Below are 16155 nucleotides of genomic sequence, written 5' to 3'. Positions count from 1 at the left end.
TCAGATGTAGAAATCAGTAATTAATCAGTTGTGTATATAACACCCAGTGCTCATCACATTACGTGCCCTCCCTAATTGCCCATTGCCCAGTTACCCCATCCCCCAACCACCTCCCCTCCAGCAACCCTAAGTTTGTTTCCTGTAGTTATGAGTCTCTCATGGTTTGTCTCCCTCTCTGATTTCTTCCCAGTTTTCCCTCCCTGCCCCTATGACCCTTTGCGCTGTTCCTAAAATTCCACAAGTGAAACCGTATGATCATTATCTTTGATTGACTTATATGGCTCAGCATAATACCCTCTAGTTTCATCCACGTTGATGTAATTGGTTTTCATCCTTTTTGATGGCTGAGTAATACTCCAGTGTCTGTGTGTGTGTGTGTGTGTGTGTGTGTGTGTATCCCACATCTTCTTTATCCATTCATCTGTCAGTGGACATCTGGGCTCTTTCCACAGTTTGGCTATTGTGGACAGTGCTGCTATAGACATTGGGGTGCAAATGTCCCTTTGGATCACCACATTTGTATCTTTATGTTTCTATAATTTATCCGTATCTTCTAGGTTGTCCAATATAGGCTTTCATAATATTTTGTTACAAGTGTTTGTATTTCTGTGGTGTTGGTTATTTCTCCTTGTTCATTAGTGATTTTATTTGGGTCCCCTCTCTCTTTTGGTGAGCCCTGCTAGAGTTTATCAAATTTGTGATCTTTTCAGAGAAACAGCTCCTGGTTTCATTGATCTGTTCTATTGTGTGGGGTTTTTTTTTTTAAGATTTTATTTATTTGAGAGAGAGAGTGTGTGCACAAGCAGGGTGAGTGGCAGGCAGAGGGAAAGGGACACTTAACCAACTGAGTCACCCAGGCACCCTGTTTTTTTAGTTATTTCTGCTCTAATCTTTATTATTTCCTTCCTTTTGCTGGGTTTGGATTTTATTATTTTTCTAGCTCCTTTAGGTGTAAGGTTAGGTGGTTTTGACATTTTTCTTGGTAGACCTGTATTGCACTAAACTTCCCTTTTAGAGACACTTTTGCTCCATCCCAAAGATTTTGGACCATTGTGTTTTCATTTTCAATTGTTTCCATGTAATTTTTTATTTTTTCTTTGATTTCCTGGTTGACCCATTCATTGTTTTAGTAGCATGTTATATAATCTCCATGTATTTGTGTTCTTTCTATATTTTTTTTCTTGTGGTTGATTTCATAGCATGTGGTCAGAAAAGATGCATGGTATGACTTTAATTTTAAATTTGTTAAGACTTGTTTTGTGGCCTAATATGTGATCTATTCTGGAGAATGTTCCATGTGCACTTGAAAAGAATGTGTATTCTTCTGTTTAGTGTGGAATGTTCCGAATGTTAAATCCATCTGGTCCAGTGTGTCATTCAAAGCCGCTGTTTCCTGCTCTGTCCATCCATGTGAGTGGGGTGTTAAAGTATTACTGTTGTATTACTGCTGTTGTATTACTGTCGGTTATTGATTTCCTTCATGTTTGTTATTGTTTTATGTATTTGTGTGCTCCCATGTTGGGTGCATAAATATTTACAACTGCTATATCTTTTTTTTTAAAGATTATTTGAGAGAGAGAGAGAGCACAAGCAGGAGGATGGGCAGAGGGAGAAGCAGGCTCCCCGCTGAGCAGGGAGCCTAACTGGGGGCTCGATCCCAGGACCCTAGAACCATGACCTGAGCCGAAGACAGATGCTTAACCGACTGAGCCACCCAGGTGCCCCTACAATTGTTATATCATCTTCTTGTTGGATTCTCCCCTTTATTGTTATGTAGTGTCCTTCTTGGTCTCGCTACAGTCTTTGTTTTAAAGTCTAGTTTGTCTGGGGAAGCCTGGCTGGCTTAGAAGAGCAAGTGACTCTTGATCCTTGGGGTCGGGAGCTTGAGCCCCATGTTGGGTGTAGATTAAATTAACACAAAAAAAGTCTAGATGTTTGCTATAAGTATTGCTACCCCAGCTTTCTTTTGACATCCATTTGCATGATAAATGTTTCTCCATCCCCTCACTTTCAAAATGTAGGTGTCTTTCAGTCTGAAATGAGTCTCTTGTAGGCAGTATATAGATGGATCCTGTCAAAAGTAATTTTTTAATCTTAATTTGGTATGCGCATTTCAGACAGAAGACAAAATGAAATCACCTGGATCACAATTTATATGTGAGGCCAAAGGCACTAAATACATAATATTAATAGTGTTTATTCCGGATGGTAGGGTTGTGAATGATTTTTCCTAAATGAGAAGGTATTACTCTGAAATGGGAAAAAGGAAACTTTTTCTTTAATGTAAAAACATGCACTTCAAAATCTTACCTATTAACACTACCTGATCTCCTTTTTGTACTTACTCTTTGGACGTTGATTGGTTATTTATAGCACTGAATGAAGAACCACATTTCAACTTTAGTGCCAAGGACAGTTTTTAACTCAATTTTTTAGTCTTTTTAAATGGCACATACAAAAGGAGGAGATATTTTCTGATTGGCATATTAATGTGATCCATCCTGTTCAATAGGTTTTTATTGCCATATTTAAACACGTTACCATTATGTTTTACGTGCATTATTTTCAGTACTGCTGAATTAATATTTAAAGTTTGTATTTCCTTCCTAGTTTAATTTCCGTATCCCAAGATTCTGGGGCTGCTTCATTGCTCAAGGTAAGAAAACACAGGGCCTTGCCAATACTATGGGAGAAGATATAAACTAGATTGATTCTGGCTGCTTTTTATTCCTGCCTTCAGCAAATCAGGTTAAATACTGTACTTACATTTCATTGGTTATTGTTTCTAGGCTCAAAATTTTAATATTTGGTGGTTTGTATTTTGTTACTGAGTGTATTTACACAAAGAACACATTCTATTATTTCCCATATCTTATAACATCCTTTCTCTATGAAGTAAGTTAAAAAGAATCAGTCTCACAAAGATATTAATTGCCTTGGTTTTATTTTCATTCTGTGTTATCTGTATCAATTCAAACTACCTTTTTACTACTGTGACCCTGAGGTAAAACTCAAATTTTTGAATAGGTTAACAATAATTGGATTTGTATTGAATACTTTAGGAAATCGACTTTTTTGTTTTATGCCATTTTATAATCTTTATTAAAAGAGGCTCAGAAAAATAGAGCACAAACTTCCTTTGTTCTTGTGCTGTAAGACCGCTACATTTCCAGATGGTCTATAGTTATGCGAAATAAATATCCATAGTTGAAATACAAACAAACACTGAATTTCTTGTGCAAATACTGAAACCTATTTTTTTTAAATACAGTTCGTTTCTAACCATATAACTATGTTTTACATTAATCAATGAAAGATTTCAAAAAATACAAAGTTACACCAATCTGATCTTACATGCCCTGGTAGTCCTGTCTCACTTGTAAAGTGGTCGTAAGAAAGATCAGACAAATTTTAGTTCTTCTGGGGCTTTTCTAAGGTTAAATGCATTCTTACTTGGTATTAAAAAGTAGGAGATATTATTTTCCCCCATTTAATATAAAAACATCCATTTACTTTGAAAGAGTTCTCAGCCTACCTTTGGTTCAGGTTAATTTATTTCTTATTGAATGTTTGATCTAGATTTAGACAAATAACAACTGATCACCTTTCTGTTCTGTGTTTATCATGTCTTTCCTTTACTCCCTAGTGAATAGATGGTTTGTTTCCTTTATTAGCAGTCTAGGCATAATATAGCCAGACTTCTGTTTCTGGCCTCTAAATAACTGACCTTCAAATCATTAATCTTGAAAAAAATATGGTTACCTTCATTTTAATAACGAAGTTTTCAATGTGCTCTTCAAAAATGGAGTTGTTAGATCTGCTGAAATTATAACTGAACTTGCTAAGACAGGTAATGTTGCTTTTCGATTAAATAGGCAACTACATACTCTGAGAGAAGAAATGTTAAGAAAAAAATTTTTTTTGAGGACTTCTGTTCTTTGGAAATTGAGGGCAATGTGAATACATTGATAGTCTGGGATTCAGGCTTCTGGCTTGGAAAGATCAGTGGTTTTCCTCTGTGTTCAGATGTCTTTGTTTATTCGAGATAACAGGAACTACTTTGCATGCATGTGAAGGAGATAGATATATAAGTATTTTTGAACTAATGTATTAGTGAAAGAAAAATGGCACAAACTCAAGGTACAAAGTTAACATTATTTTTGAAGTATTCAAAGTTGAAAGCAGAGAGTCACCAAAGGTACAGAATTTAGATTGTGATTATGAATCACAACCCTTGGTGATTGAATCTCCTGGAGAGATTCCTGAATAAAAAGGAAGAGATAAAAAATGCTTCTGACTGAAAGGATAACCAAATAAAGAAATGGCAATAAGCATGAAAAGACTACATCACCTTTTCCTGAGTCCATGTTTCTGATCCTCAGATAAGGTCTTTCCAGCCTGTGCGGTCCTGCCCCACACCAGTGATTGCCTGGAGAGCTCAGGGGCAGTTCTGCTTGTAGCCAGGCCAGGGTGCTGTGCATGGAGCTAGACTGCACTTTGCCCACTCTGGTGCGTTACCAAAACATGTTCTTCTATTTACAGTGACTCAGACATTACAAGCCATTCTCTTGTAAACAATGAATAAGCTTGTGTAAAGCTAGGAGCACATGGGAACTGCTGTGAACACCTTAGTCAAAATATTCCCTTACGGAGATGTAATTGACCGGATGACAAAAATAAGGCGCCTGGAGAACTACCTCAAATCCGAAGGTGGGCAAGAAAAAAGAGCAGGAAATTAAGTGGTATGTATATACAGTAGCTATGGGTTCATTGGCTTACACTAACTTCCCTCCAGTAAGGGTAGGTTTTTCCTCAGTAATCATAAAGAGCTTCAGATGATGTCACCCACAGAAAGGGAAAAAAGAAAAATAAGACCCTTTCCGATTGATCATGTAGAGCCTTCTATGACTGCCAGAAAAGTAATCTGCATTAAATAGGTTATAAATGTAAAGATATGTACAAGGATAAGCTTAGAATTTTTCCATCATTCATATAGAAGTTTCTGGGTAATTTCAGGAATACTATTGCCAGTTGCTCAGGGATTGTCCTCCCCTTGCTTTCTTTTCAGAAAGAATTTGAATACTGTCCATTATGGTAGCAACGTGTGAAAAACCAGGCCTGAAGACACCTGTACAATGTCTTGAATATTACTGGACATTCTTATGGTTTAGGAAATGGGTTTATGAGTTTCTGCAGGGGATAGATTTAGCAAACAATTCATCCTGCTACTTTCCCATGAAAATTCAGTAATGGAATTGAGGGGTGTCCATGATTTTCTATGAAGAAAAAAAACTAATATTACATTTTAGCCTCCAAGTGGAGAAAAGCACCAAGTTTCTCTGTGATTTCATTAAAGCAAACTGAGTTCTCAAATTGTACTCTACTTTTCTAACTAAAGACAAAACTGTTCTGGTTCTAGTGCTATTTTCCACAACAGAAAACTCCCCCTGCTATGGTTTTATTTAAAAACCAACCCCAAATCACAACCCAATTTACATGCTGTCTTTATCCACATACAGAATTCTCACAGCCAGCAAGGCAACTTACACATAAAAGGCTTTCCAAAGAAATAAGCCCAAGTCCTTATTTACAGAAGTATTTCTAGCTATTATTTTGAAATAAATTTTGGTATCTATTTTAGACTCAGTGGTTCATTATATTTTCCACATATTATCAACAACTGCAAATCCAAGATATTAAAGAAATACTTAATCTATTCAAATGTAGTCCTTACCATCTCTTTAAAGTTGGATGAAAAGTGTTAGATTCACAAACACGATGCTTTTGTGTATGGGTTTCAATATAAACTCCTTTCCACAAAGGCAATATGTTGTAAAACTGGTGTCTCAAGGCCACTGAAGGGACGACATAATTTCAGTCAAGCATTAAGAAGTTCATCATCTGAGTGTCCAATAGCATCTGGGTTTGAAAGTGGATCCAAGTCTGCAAATAGATTGAACCAGGCTGACATGTCTTGGTTACCATTGTTGGGAGCTATTAAAGAAGAAAAAACACATTGAAGAGTCTCAGATTTTTAAAATCACATTACTGTACCATTTACGTGATTTTACTTTTTAATTTTTTGAAATGCCATATACTTCTACTTTGTTCTCTTGTGATGCTGGCTTTTATTTTTATTTAAGATTTCATTTATTTGAAAGAGAGCACAAATGGGGGCAGAGGGAGGGGCACTGGAAGAGGTAGAAGCAGACTCCCCGTTGAGCAGGGAGCCTTGATCTCAGGACCCCAGGATCATGACCTGAGCCAAAGGCAGACACTTAACATACTGAGCCACCCAGGCGTCCCCATTTACGTGATTTTAAAGTGGATCCTTCTTGGGGCACCTGGGTGGCTCAGTCGTTGGGCATCTGCCTTTGGCTCAGGGCATGATCCTGGGGTCCAGGGATTGAGCCCCGCATTGGGCTCCGTGCCCCACTGGGAGCCTGCTTCTTCCTCTCCCACTCCCCCTGCTTGTGTTTCCTCTCTTTCTGGCTGTCTGTCAAATAAATAAATAAAATCTTTAAAAAATAAAGTGGATCCTTCTTTTGGAGTCCCAGGACTCCAGGATCATGACCTGAGCCGAAGACAGACGCTTAACTGACTGAGCCACCCAGGCGCCCCTCCTTGATAATTTTGAAAAGCTAATAATGCAGGTACCTTGTGCTTTGCTGAGGCCCTTCTATGTAAGTAATTTTCTGTTGCTCTGAGAAATGATTAAAAGTGAACAGGCAGGCAATAATAGTCTTAGAAACACAATTTATAGAAGTCTCTCAGGTAAGGTTTAAAATTAAAAGTAACCTGTGTGCCTACAAAGTAGGAACATTACATTTGTAAACTTGGTATTTAAAAATCTGTATTTATTATAAAATATTGAACATGGGAGGGAAGAAAATCCTTCTATCACATTAACATACCCAACAGTTCTCATTTTGGTTTACAGTTGTTTCCTTTGTCTTTTCCATGTGTATTTTTTTTTAAAGATTTTATTTATTTATTCGACAGAGAGAGAGACAGCCAGTGAGAGAGGGAACACAGGCAGGGGAAGTGGGAGCGGAAGAAGCAGGCTCCTAGCGAAGGAGCCTGATGTGGGGCTTGATCCCATAACGCCGGGATCACTCCCTGAGCCGAAGGCAGACGCTTAACCGCTGTGCCACCCAGGCGCCCCTTTCCATGTGTATTTTACAAATTTTTGATATATATTTTATGGAGTGGATTGTGTCTTAGATACAACTTCCTGTTAACCAACTCCCTCTCACCTCCCTGTGGAGACTGGGAAATCACTGTATTGATAGTCTATAGGCTGCACTGTGGCACAGATTTCAAGGATACACATTTAGGCTGAAGGCTGAAACTAGTAAAAGAATGCACAGAGACACAGTGAGTCATCTCAGAAGGCTAGGCTCTTGAGGGGTCCAGTAGCAGCGCTGAGACCCAGGAGACAATCTAAAGACCTTGATATGAGATGAGAGACACAGGGGCAGAGAATGGAAGGCAGTCATACTCAGAAGAATCTAAGACAACCCTCTTTTATAAACACTGTTTCCCACTTTTTACAGGTCAGAGGGCTGTAGTTTGGACTGTGGGGATTCCAAGCCTTGAAGATCAGGGAGAGTGAAAGGCTTCCATGTGTGTCCACTTCTGTTTCTAGGAACCCCAAGTTAGTGATACCTACACAAGTTGTGGCCTTGAGTTCTCAGCACACTACCTATTAATAAGTAATATGGGCAAGTCATTTAACCTCCCAGGCTCTTAGGCTCTTATTTATTCATAAGTAATAATCACTTATCATTAAACCAGGCTATCTGAGAGAGAATGGGAGGCCTATTAATAATTATGCTGGGGGCGCCTGGGTGGCTCAGTTGGTTAAGCATCTCTTGATTTTGGCTCAGGTGATGATCTCATCAGGCTTGTGAGATGGAGCCCTGCATCAAGCTCCATGCTCAGCGGGGAGTCTGCTTCTCTCTCTTCCTCTCCTTCTGCCCCCACCCCTGCAGCCTGCCATGCTCACTTGCTTTCTCTCTGAAAATAAATAAAATCTTTTCTAAAAATGATGCTGGAAGAAGCAAGAAAAATCTCTAACAACCCGACCTTACACCTAAAGGAGCTGGAAAATGAACAAACAAAACCCCAAACCAGTAGAAGGAAATAATAAAGATTAGACTAGAAATTAACAAAACAGAAACCAAAAAAACAATAAAACAGGTCAATCAAACCAGGAACTGGTTCTTTGAAAAGATCACAAAATTGATAAACCTTTGCCCAGACTTATCAAAGAACTCAAAATCAGAAATTAAAGAGGAGAAATAACGAACACCACAGAAAGGATTCTGAGAGAACATTACGAAAAATTATATGCCAACAAACTGGACAACCTAGAAGAAATGGATAAATTTGTAGAAATGTATAATCTCCCAAAACTGAATCAGGAAGAAATAGGAAATTTGAACAGACCAATTCCTAGACATGAAACTGAATGAGAAATTAATAAAAAAAAAAATCCCAACAAACAAAAAGTCCAGGACCAGATGCCTTTACTTGCAGATTCTACCAAACATTTAAAGAAGAGTTACAACCTATTCTTCTCAAACTGTTCCAAAAAATACAAGAGGAAGGGAATCTTCCAAATTCACTGTATGAAGCCAGCATTACCCTAATACCAAAACCAGATAAAGACATCAACAAAAAAAGAAAACTACAGGCCATTATCTCTGATGAACACAAATGCAAAAATCTTCAAAAAATACTGGCCAATCAAATCCAACAATACATTTAAAAAAAAAAAATCACCATGATCAAGTGAGATTTATTCCTGGGATGCAAGGGTGATTCGGTATTTGCAAATCAATGAGACACATCAACAAGAGAAAAGGATTAATATCATATTTCAATAGATGCAGAAAAAGCATTTGACAAAGTATAACATCCATTCAGGATAAAAACCCTCAACCGAGCAGGTCTAGATAGAGGGAACATACCTCCACATTATAAAGGCCTTATGTAAAAAAACCCACAGCTAACATCATACTGAATGATACTGAGAGCTTTTCCCCCAAGGTCCGGAACAAGACAAGGATGTCTACTCTCACCATTTTTATTCAACGTAGAACTAGAAGCCCTAGCCACAGCAATTAGACAACATGAAGAAATAAAAGGCATCCAAATTGTTAAGGAAGAAGTAAAATTTTCACTGTTTATGGATGACATGATACTATACATAGAAATTCTGAAAGACTCTACACCAAAAAAACTGCTAGAACTGGTAAATTCAGTAAGGCTGAAGGATACAAAATCAATGAATAGAAATCTGTTGCATTTCTATATCTAATAATGGAGCAGCAAAATGAAATTAAGAAAACAATCCCATTTACAATTGCCTAAAAATAATAAAATACTCAGGAATAAACTTAACCAAGGAGGTCAAAGACCTGTACTCTGAAAACTATAGAACACTGATAGAAGAAACTGAAGAGGACACAAACAAATGGAAAGATATCCCATGCTCAAATACTGTTAAATGTCCATACTACCCAAAGCAACCTACAGATTTAATGCAATCCCTATCAAAACAGCAACAGCATTTTCACAGAACTTTGAGCAAATAATGCTAAAGTTTGTATGGAGTCACCAAAGACCCTGAATAGCCAAAGCAATCTTGAAAAAGAACAAAACTGGAGGTATCACAATCCCAGATTTCAAGATATATTACAAAGCTAGTAATTAAAACAGTAATCGAAGTAATCAAAACAGTATGAGTATGGTACAAAAAAAAAAAAACAACAGTATGGTACTGGCACAATAAACACATAGATCCGTGGAACAGAATAGAGCACCCAGAAATAAACCCACAATCATACGGTCCATAATGACAAAGGAGGCAAGAATATGCAATGGGAAAAAGTCTCTTCAACAAACAGTGTTGGGAAACTGGACAAATATCTTACACCATCCACACAAATGAACTCAAAATGGATTACAGATCTAAATGTGAGACCTAAAGCAATAAAAATCCTAGGAGAGAGCACAGGCAGTAATTTCTCTGACATTGGTCAAAGCAACTTCTTTCTAGACAGGCCTCCTGAGGCAAGAGAAACAAAAGCAAATATAAACTATTGGGGCTACATCAAAATAAAAATCTTCTGCACAGCAAACAATCAACAAAACAAAAGACAACCTACTGAATGGGATAAGATATGTGTCAATGATACATCTGATAAAGGGTTCATATCCAGAATATATAAAAAACTTAAATCAACACCCAGAAAACAAAGAATCCAATTAAAAATGGGTAGAAGACAAGAACGGACATTTCTCCAACGAAGACATACAGATGGCCAACAGACACAAGAAGAGATGCTCAACATCACTCATCATCAGGGAAATGCAAATCAAAACCACAATGAGGTATCACCTCACACCTGTCAGAATGGCTAAAATAAAAAATACAAGAAACAAGTGTTGACGAGGCTGTAGAGAAAAAGGAACTCTTGTACACTGTTGATGGGAATGCAAACTGGTACAGCCATTGTGGAAAACAGTGTGGAGGTTCCTCAAAAATTAGAAATAGGGGCGCCTGGGTGGCACAGCGGTTAAGCGTCTGCCTTCAGCTCAGGGCGTGATCCCGGTGTTATGGGATCGAGCCCCACATCAGGCTCCTCTGCTATGAGCCTGCTTCTTCCTCTCCCACTCCACCTACTTGTGTTCCCTCTCTCGCTGGCTGTCTCTATCTCTGTCGAATAAATAAATAAATAAATAAAATCTTTAAAAAAAAAAAGAAATAAAATTAGCATGTGATCCAATAATTCTACTACCAGATACGTACCCAAAGAGTATGAAAACACTAAACTGAAAAGATATATGCACTCTTATGTTTCCTGCAGCATTATCTGCAATAGCCAAAGTGTGGAAACAGTCCAAATGTCCATCAGTAAATGAATGGATAAAGAAGATGTGGTATGTACACACACCCACACACACACAGGAATATTACTTGGCTATAAAAAAGAATGAAATCTTGGTGCACCTGGGTGGCTCAGTTGGTTAAGTGTCTGCCTTCGGCTCAGGTCATGATCCCAGGGTACTGGAATCGATCCCTGTGTTGGGCTCCCTGCTCAGTGGAGAGCCTGCTTCTCCCTCTCCCTTTGCCCCCCCTCGCGCTCGCTCTCTCTCTCTCTCACTCTACCTCAAATAAATAAATAAAATCTTTAAAACAAACAAGAAGAATGAAATCTTGCCATTTGCAACAACACTGATGGATCTAGAGGGCATAATTCTAGGTGAAATAAGTCAGTGAAAGGTAAATACCATATAATTTTACTCACTGTAGAATTTAAGAAATTAAAACAAATGAGCAAAGGAAAAAAGGGACAGAGAAAATAACAGACTCTTAAATATAGAGAATTGGCGGTTACCAGAGGGAGCGTGTGGGGGGCGGATGAGTGAAAAGGTGAAGGGGATTAAGAGTACACTTATCATGATGAGCACTGGATCTTGTATGGAAGTGCTGAATCACTGTATTATACACCTCAAACTAATATAACACCGTATGTTGACTATACTGGAATTTTTTTTTAAAGTAACAGAAAAAATAATTATACTGGAAGAATAGGTGTCAACAAGGATATGTCATTCCTGTGGTCATTCCAGGAATACCTGACCTTCCTGGTGCAGCTTTGGAGAGGTTCTGATGAGTATATGAAAATCCTATAGCATTTTACAAATGTGGGATGGTTTTATATTCATCTGTCACAATGGAAAATGAAGGTCTTAGTTACATTATTTTCATGGGGGCTCTCCTTGTGTACACTTTTCTTGCCTCCAGAAATTCTTATGGAACAAAGAGCAAATGAATTATACTGAAATGTAATAATAGATGTATAGAAAAAAAGAGCCTAAATAACTGTTAATAGTTTTCATAAAGTAAAAGCAACTGTAAACAATATCAGTTCAAGAAGTAGAGCAAGAGGGGCGCCTGGGTGGCACAGCGGTTAAAGCGTCTGCCTTCGGCTCAGGGCGTGATCCCGGCGTTGTGGGATCGAGCCCCACATCAGGCTCCTCCGCTATGAGCCTGCTTCTTCCTCTCCCACTCCCCCTGCTTGTGTTCCCTCTCTTGCTGGCTGTCTCTATCTCTGTCAGATAAATAAATAAAATCTTTAAAAAAAAAAAAAAAGAAGTAGAGCAAGAGCACTCCTTAGAAGCTACCCTTGTGACACCCTTCCAGTCACTGTTCACACCCCACCCAGCCAACACTGAGATAAATCCCATCTTAGACTATTAGCAGCAGTGTTGTGACAACATTCTTGTTTCTATATTTTGGTCAACAAATGGATGCATTTCTCTTGGGTATACACTTAGGAGTGGAAATGCTTTGTCTTATGTGTTATATGTATGTAGGTTCAGTTTTAGTAGAAATTGCTAAACAGTTTTCCAAGCGGTGATGCGAATCTGCACTCCCGCAAGCAGTGTCTGGGTTCCTCCACATCCTTGTCATCACATGGAATTTTCTATTTTTCATTTAAACCATTTTGGTAGGTGGATAATGGAACTGCATATTGGTTTTAAATTGCATTTCCTTAATGATTAATGAAGTGGGGTAATGAATTTGGGGGATAGTGAATTTTAAAGCTGTTAAGAATTTCAATTTTTATTAAAATTCTCAGGCTTAATTTTATTAAATTGAAGCCTCAATGATTATAGGCAAACAGCAGCTTTCCCAATACTTCTATTTCCCAACACTTCTTTCCCAAATTTCACTTATGAAATTTATTTTATAGTCTCTATTTTAAATGATTAAACATTTAGTTTTAGTGGATTTTAGAAAAGAAAATTATAAGTAGGCTGAATCCCAAAGGGATGGCTGTATTCCGAATCGGCTAGTGTGAGTCTGTGATTTGCTTGGAGCTGATGGATTTGCCAATTGATTATCCCAAAGTGCTGGAAAGAATAGAATTCCAAGAGTCTACAGTGATACATATCAACAAATAAAATATGAGGGACAAGAGAAAGCTGTTCCATACAGTAGAATGTCAATTAATAAATGTAGAAGGAATGAGGAAAGAGAAAACCACCATTTGGCAACAACAATAGTAATAAGTATTTCATGCAAAGAATTATCAATGAATGCTAAATTAGCGGGTAAAACTTCAATGGAAACAAGCCATTTACACAGTTTTAAAATATTTTCCTACAAGATATTACAAAGGGAAAAATACAGTAATTTTATAGTGCAGTCACCTGGGAGACGCTATCTTAGCCAACTGATCAAAGTTAACATCACATGCAATGGGATAAGTTTCAGACATCGTGTGCCTCCTGATATTAAGAAGGCACAACATCACTCCTGTTATGCTAGTCCTGCCAAAATCCCTAACCTGAATCTGATTATGAAAAAACATCAGATAAACCCAACTTGAGGAATATTATACAAAATAAATGGCCTCTATGCTATAGAGAAGTCAAAATGATGAAAGACAAAGATTAAGGAACCATTACAGAATAAAAGCAATTAAAGAGACATGACTCTAAATGCAGCGTGGGATACTGGATTGGATCCTGCACTAGGAAAAAAAACCCTTTTGCTCTTTATAACAAAAGGAAAAAAACAAAAGCAAAAAACCACGGGCTCCTGGGTGGCTCAGTTGGTTAAGTGCCTGCCTTCAGCTCAGGTCATGATCCCAGAGTCCCAGGATCTAGCCTGTAGTCAGGCTCCCTGCTCACTGGGAAGTCGGCTTCTTCCTGTCCCTCTGCTGCTCCCCCTGCTTGTGCTGTCTCTCTCTGTGTCAAATAAATAAATAAAACCTTTTTAAAAAAATGTGAATCATGGAACATAAGAAATAGCAGGGAGATCGGTAGGAGAAGGAAGGGAAGAATGAAGGGGGGTAAATAAAAGGGGGAATGAACCACAAGAGACTATGAACTCTGAGAAACAAACTGAGGGCTTCAGAGGGGAGGGGGGTGGGGGACTGGGGATAGGCCGGGGGTGGGGGACTGGGGATAGGCCGGTGATGGGTATTAAGGAGGGCACGTATTGCATGGTGCACTGGGTGTTATACGCAAACAATGAATCATGGAACACTACTTCAAAAACTAAGGATGTACTCTATGGTGACTAACATAACATAATAAAAAAATTAAAAATTTAAAAAATGTGAATCCATACAGATAATACACAAATGGGGAAGAAGAGAGGTCTTTTGTTTACAGCAAATTACTGAGGGCTGGCAGAAGAAGTGAACTGTATGGCAAGTGAATTATATGTCAATAAGGCTATTTAAAATTGTGATCAAATAGCAAAGTAGGTTTTTAAAAAGGTAGTATGTGCATACAAGGAATATTATTAAACCTTAAAAGGGAGAAAATCCTGTCACATGCTATAACATGGATGAACTGTGAGGACATTAAACTAAATGAAATAAGCCAGTCATGAAAAGACAAATACTGTATGAGGTACCTAGAATAGTCAAATTCATAGAAACTATAATGGTGGTTAGCAGAGGAAGGGGAAAGAGGATTTGTTTAACGGGTATAAAGTTTCAGATTTGCAAAATGAGAAAGCTCTGGAGATCTGTTTCACAACACTATGCATATACTTAACATTACTGAACTCTTCACTGAAAAATGGTTAAGGTGGCAAATTTTGTTACATGTTTTCTACTATAATAAAAATGTGGAGGGGGTGCTGTGGTGAGAAAATCATCATTTTTCACCACCCATCATAGTAAAGACTGAATCAGGCCAAAAGCAACACTGGATGCTAAATCTAAGTAGAAATTCTGATGATGAGCTGGAATTGTGCACAAAGTGTCTCCTCATGGACTTAGTAATTGCAAGAGAGGATAAAAATAACATAAAATAGTAATTATTTAGGAGAAAAACTGGACAGCGCTTTGGATGGGTGGTCAAGATTAACATCATCTGTGAGGGAGAAATGGACAGCATCAACTTTCAGATGTGAAACCCTGAGACAGGAGTGTCACCGGTGCAGTCCTCCAGGTAATAATGAAGAACCTGAATTTAATCACAATAAAATTCAGATAAAACTAAAATAAGGAACATTCCATTAAAAATAAAGAACAGTGGAGCAGAGGCACTATACTCTATTAAAATGCCCATGTTCAAAAAATCAAAGAAAAGCTGTATAAATGTTTCAGATCAAACGAGGCTAAAGAGACATGGCAACTGCATACAAGACCCCAGACTTGCTGTCCAGAGGTAGAAAGTGCTGTAAGGAATATTACTGGGTCAGCTCACAAAATTGGAATAAAATACATGGTAGATTATGGAAAAAGTATTATGTTAATATTAAATTTCCTGAAGTTTACAAGCATACTGTGGTTATACAAGAGAATATACCAGTTCTTAGGAAATACAAACAAGTATTTTGGGGTAAGTGGTCATGATGTATGTAACTCACCCTCAAGTGGTTCAAAATAAAATAACACATGCATTACACACATACACACATATACATAAAGCAAAATACTAACACTATATGAATCTCCATAAAGGGTATACAGGTGTTCTTTGTGCTGTTTTCACTTACGCAGCACTTCTGTACATTTGAAATTCCTTCCAATTAAAAATTTTTAAAAACCAACATCAACGACTAAGATTATTATGTATCTAAAATCCTGACAGAGTGTCTGTTTTCTGTGCATACCCTCCATGGTAATTACAACATGGACCAATTCTGCAGATAGCAATATAGTGAGTACTCAATAAATGTTAGCAGTTACTATGTGCCAGGCCCTTTGCTAAATGCCTGAATGCACTGTTTGTCAATAGACATCTTATAATAAAAGAATACCTCTATCCCTAATGGTATTATCCATTGCCAACAAACCTTAACACAAAATATAAAAAAATAAAGCACACAATTTAGTTTACTGTGACAAGCTCACAAGTGCTATTCAATTTTTTCCATGATGAGGGATGGCCAGGTTTAACTTACATTTTATTTAAAGATTTTACTTATTATTTTTTTAAAAGATTTTATTTTTCAGACAGAGAGAGAGCACAAGCCTGGGGAGTGGCAGGCAGAGGGAGAAGCAGATTCCCCACTGAGCAGGGAGCCCGAAGTGGGACTCAATCCCAGGACCCTGGGATCATGACCTGAGCCCAAGGCAGAGGCTTAATTGGCTGAGCCACCTAGGTGTCCCT

General features: G+C 37.9%; 1 protein-coding gene and 1 long non-coding RNA gene across 2 annotated transcripts in view; one reads left to right on the top strand and one right to left on the bottom strand.

The window, feature by feature from the left end:
• Positions 1 to 1691: 1691 nt before the first annotated feature.
• On the top strand, positions 1692 to 4742 carry LOC121105257. Its single transcript, XR_005837735.1, has 3 exons — positions 1692 to 1718; positions 2611 to 2656; positions 4543 to 4742. It is a non-coding gene; the product is annotated as an uncharacterized LOC121105257 (long non-coding RNA).
• ICA1L (islet cell autoantigen 1 like) overlaps positions 2928 to 16155 on the bottom strand; it is a 46809-nt gene continuing 33581 nt past the window's right edge. The window contains exon 12 of the mRNA XM_008687375.2: positions 2928 to 5994. Within this exon, the coding sequence (XP_008685597.1) occupies positions 5879 to 5994 (116 nt within the window). The 3' untranslated portion in view covers positions 2928 to 5878. The remainder of the gene's footprint in view (positions 5995 to 16155) is intronic.

Source organism: Ursus maritimus, unplaced genomic scaffold (assembly GCF_017311325.1).
Source record: "Ursus maritimus isolate PB19 unplaced genomic scaffold, ASM1731132v1 scaffold_1, whole genome shotgun sequence".
Lineage (NCBI taxonomy): Eukaryota > Metazoa > Chordata > Mammalia > Carnivora > Ursidae > Ursus > Ursus maritimus.
The sequence above is the reverse complement of the archived record's forward strand: the minus strand, read 5'-3'. Positions and strand labels throughout refer to the sequence as shown.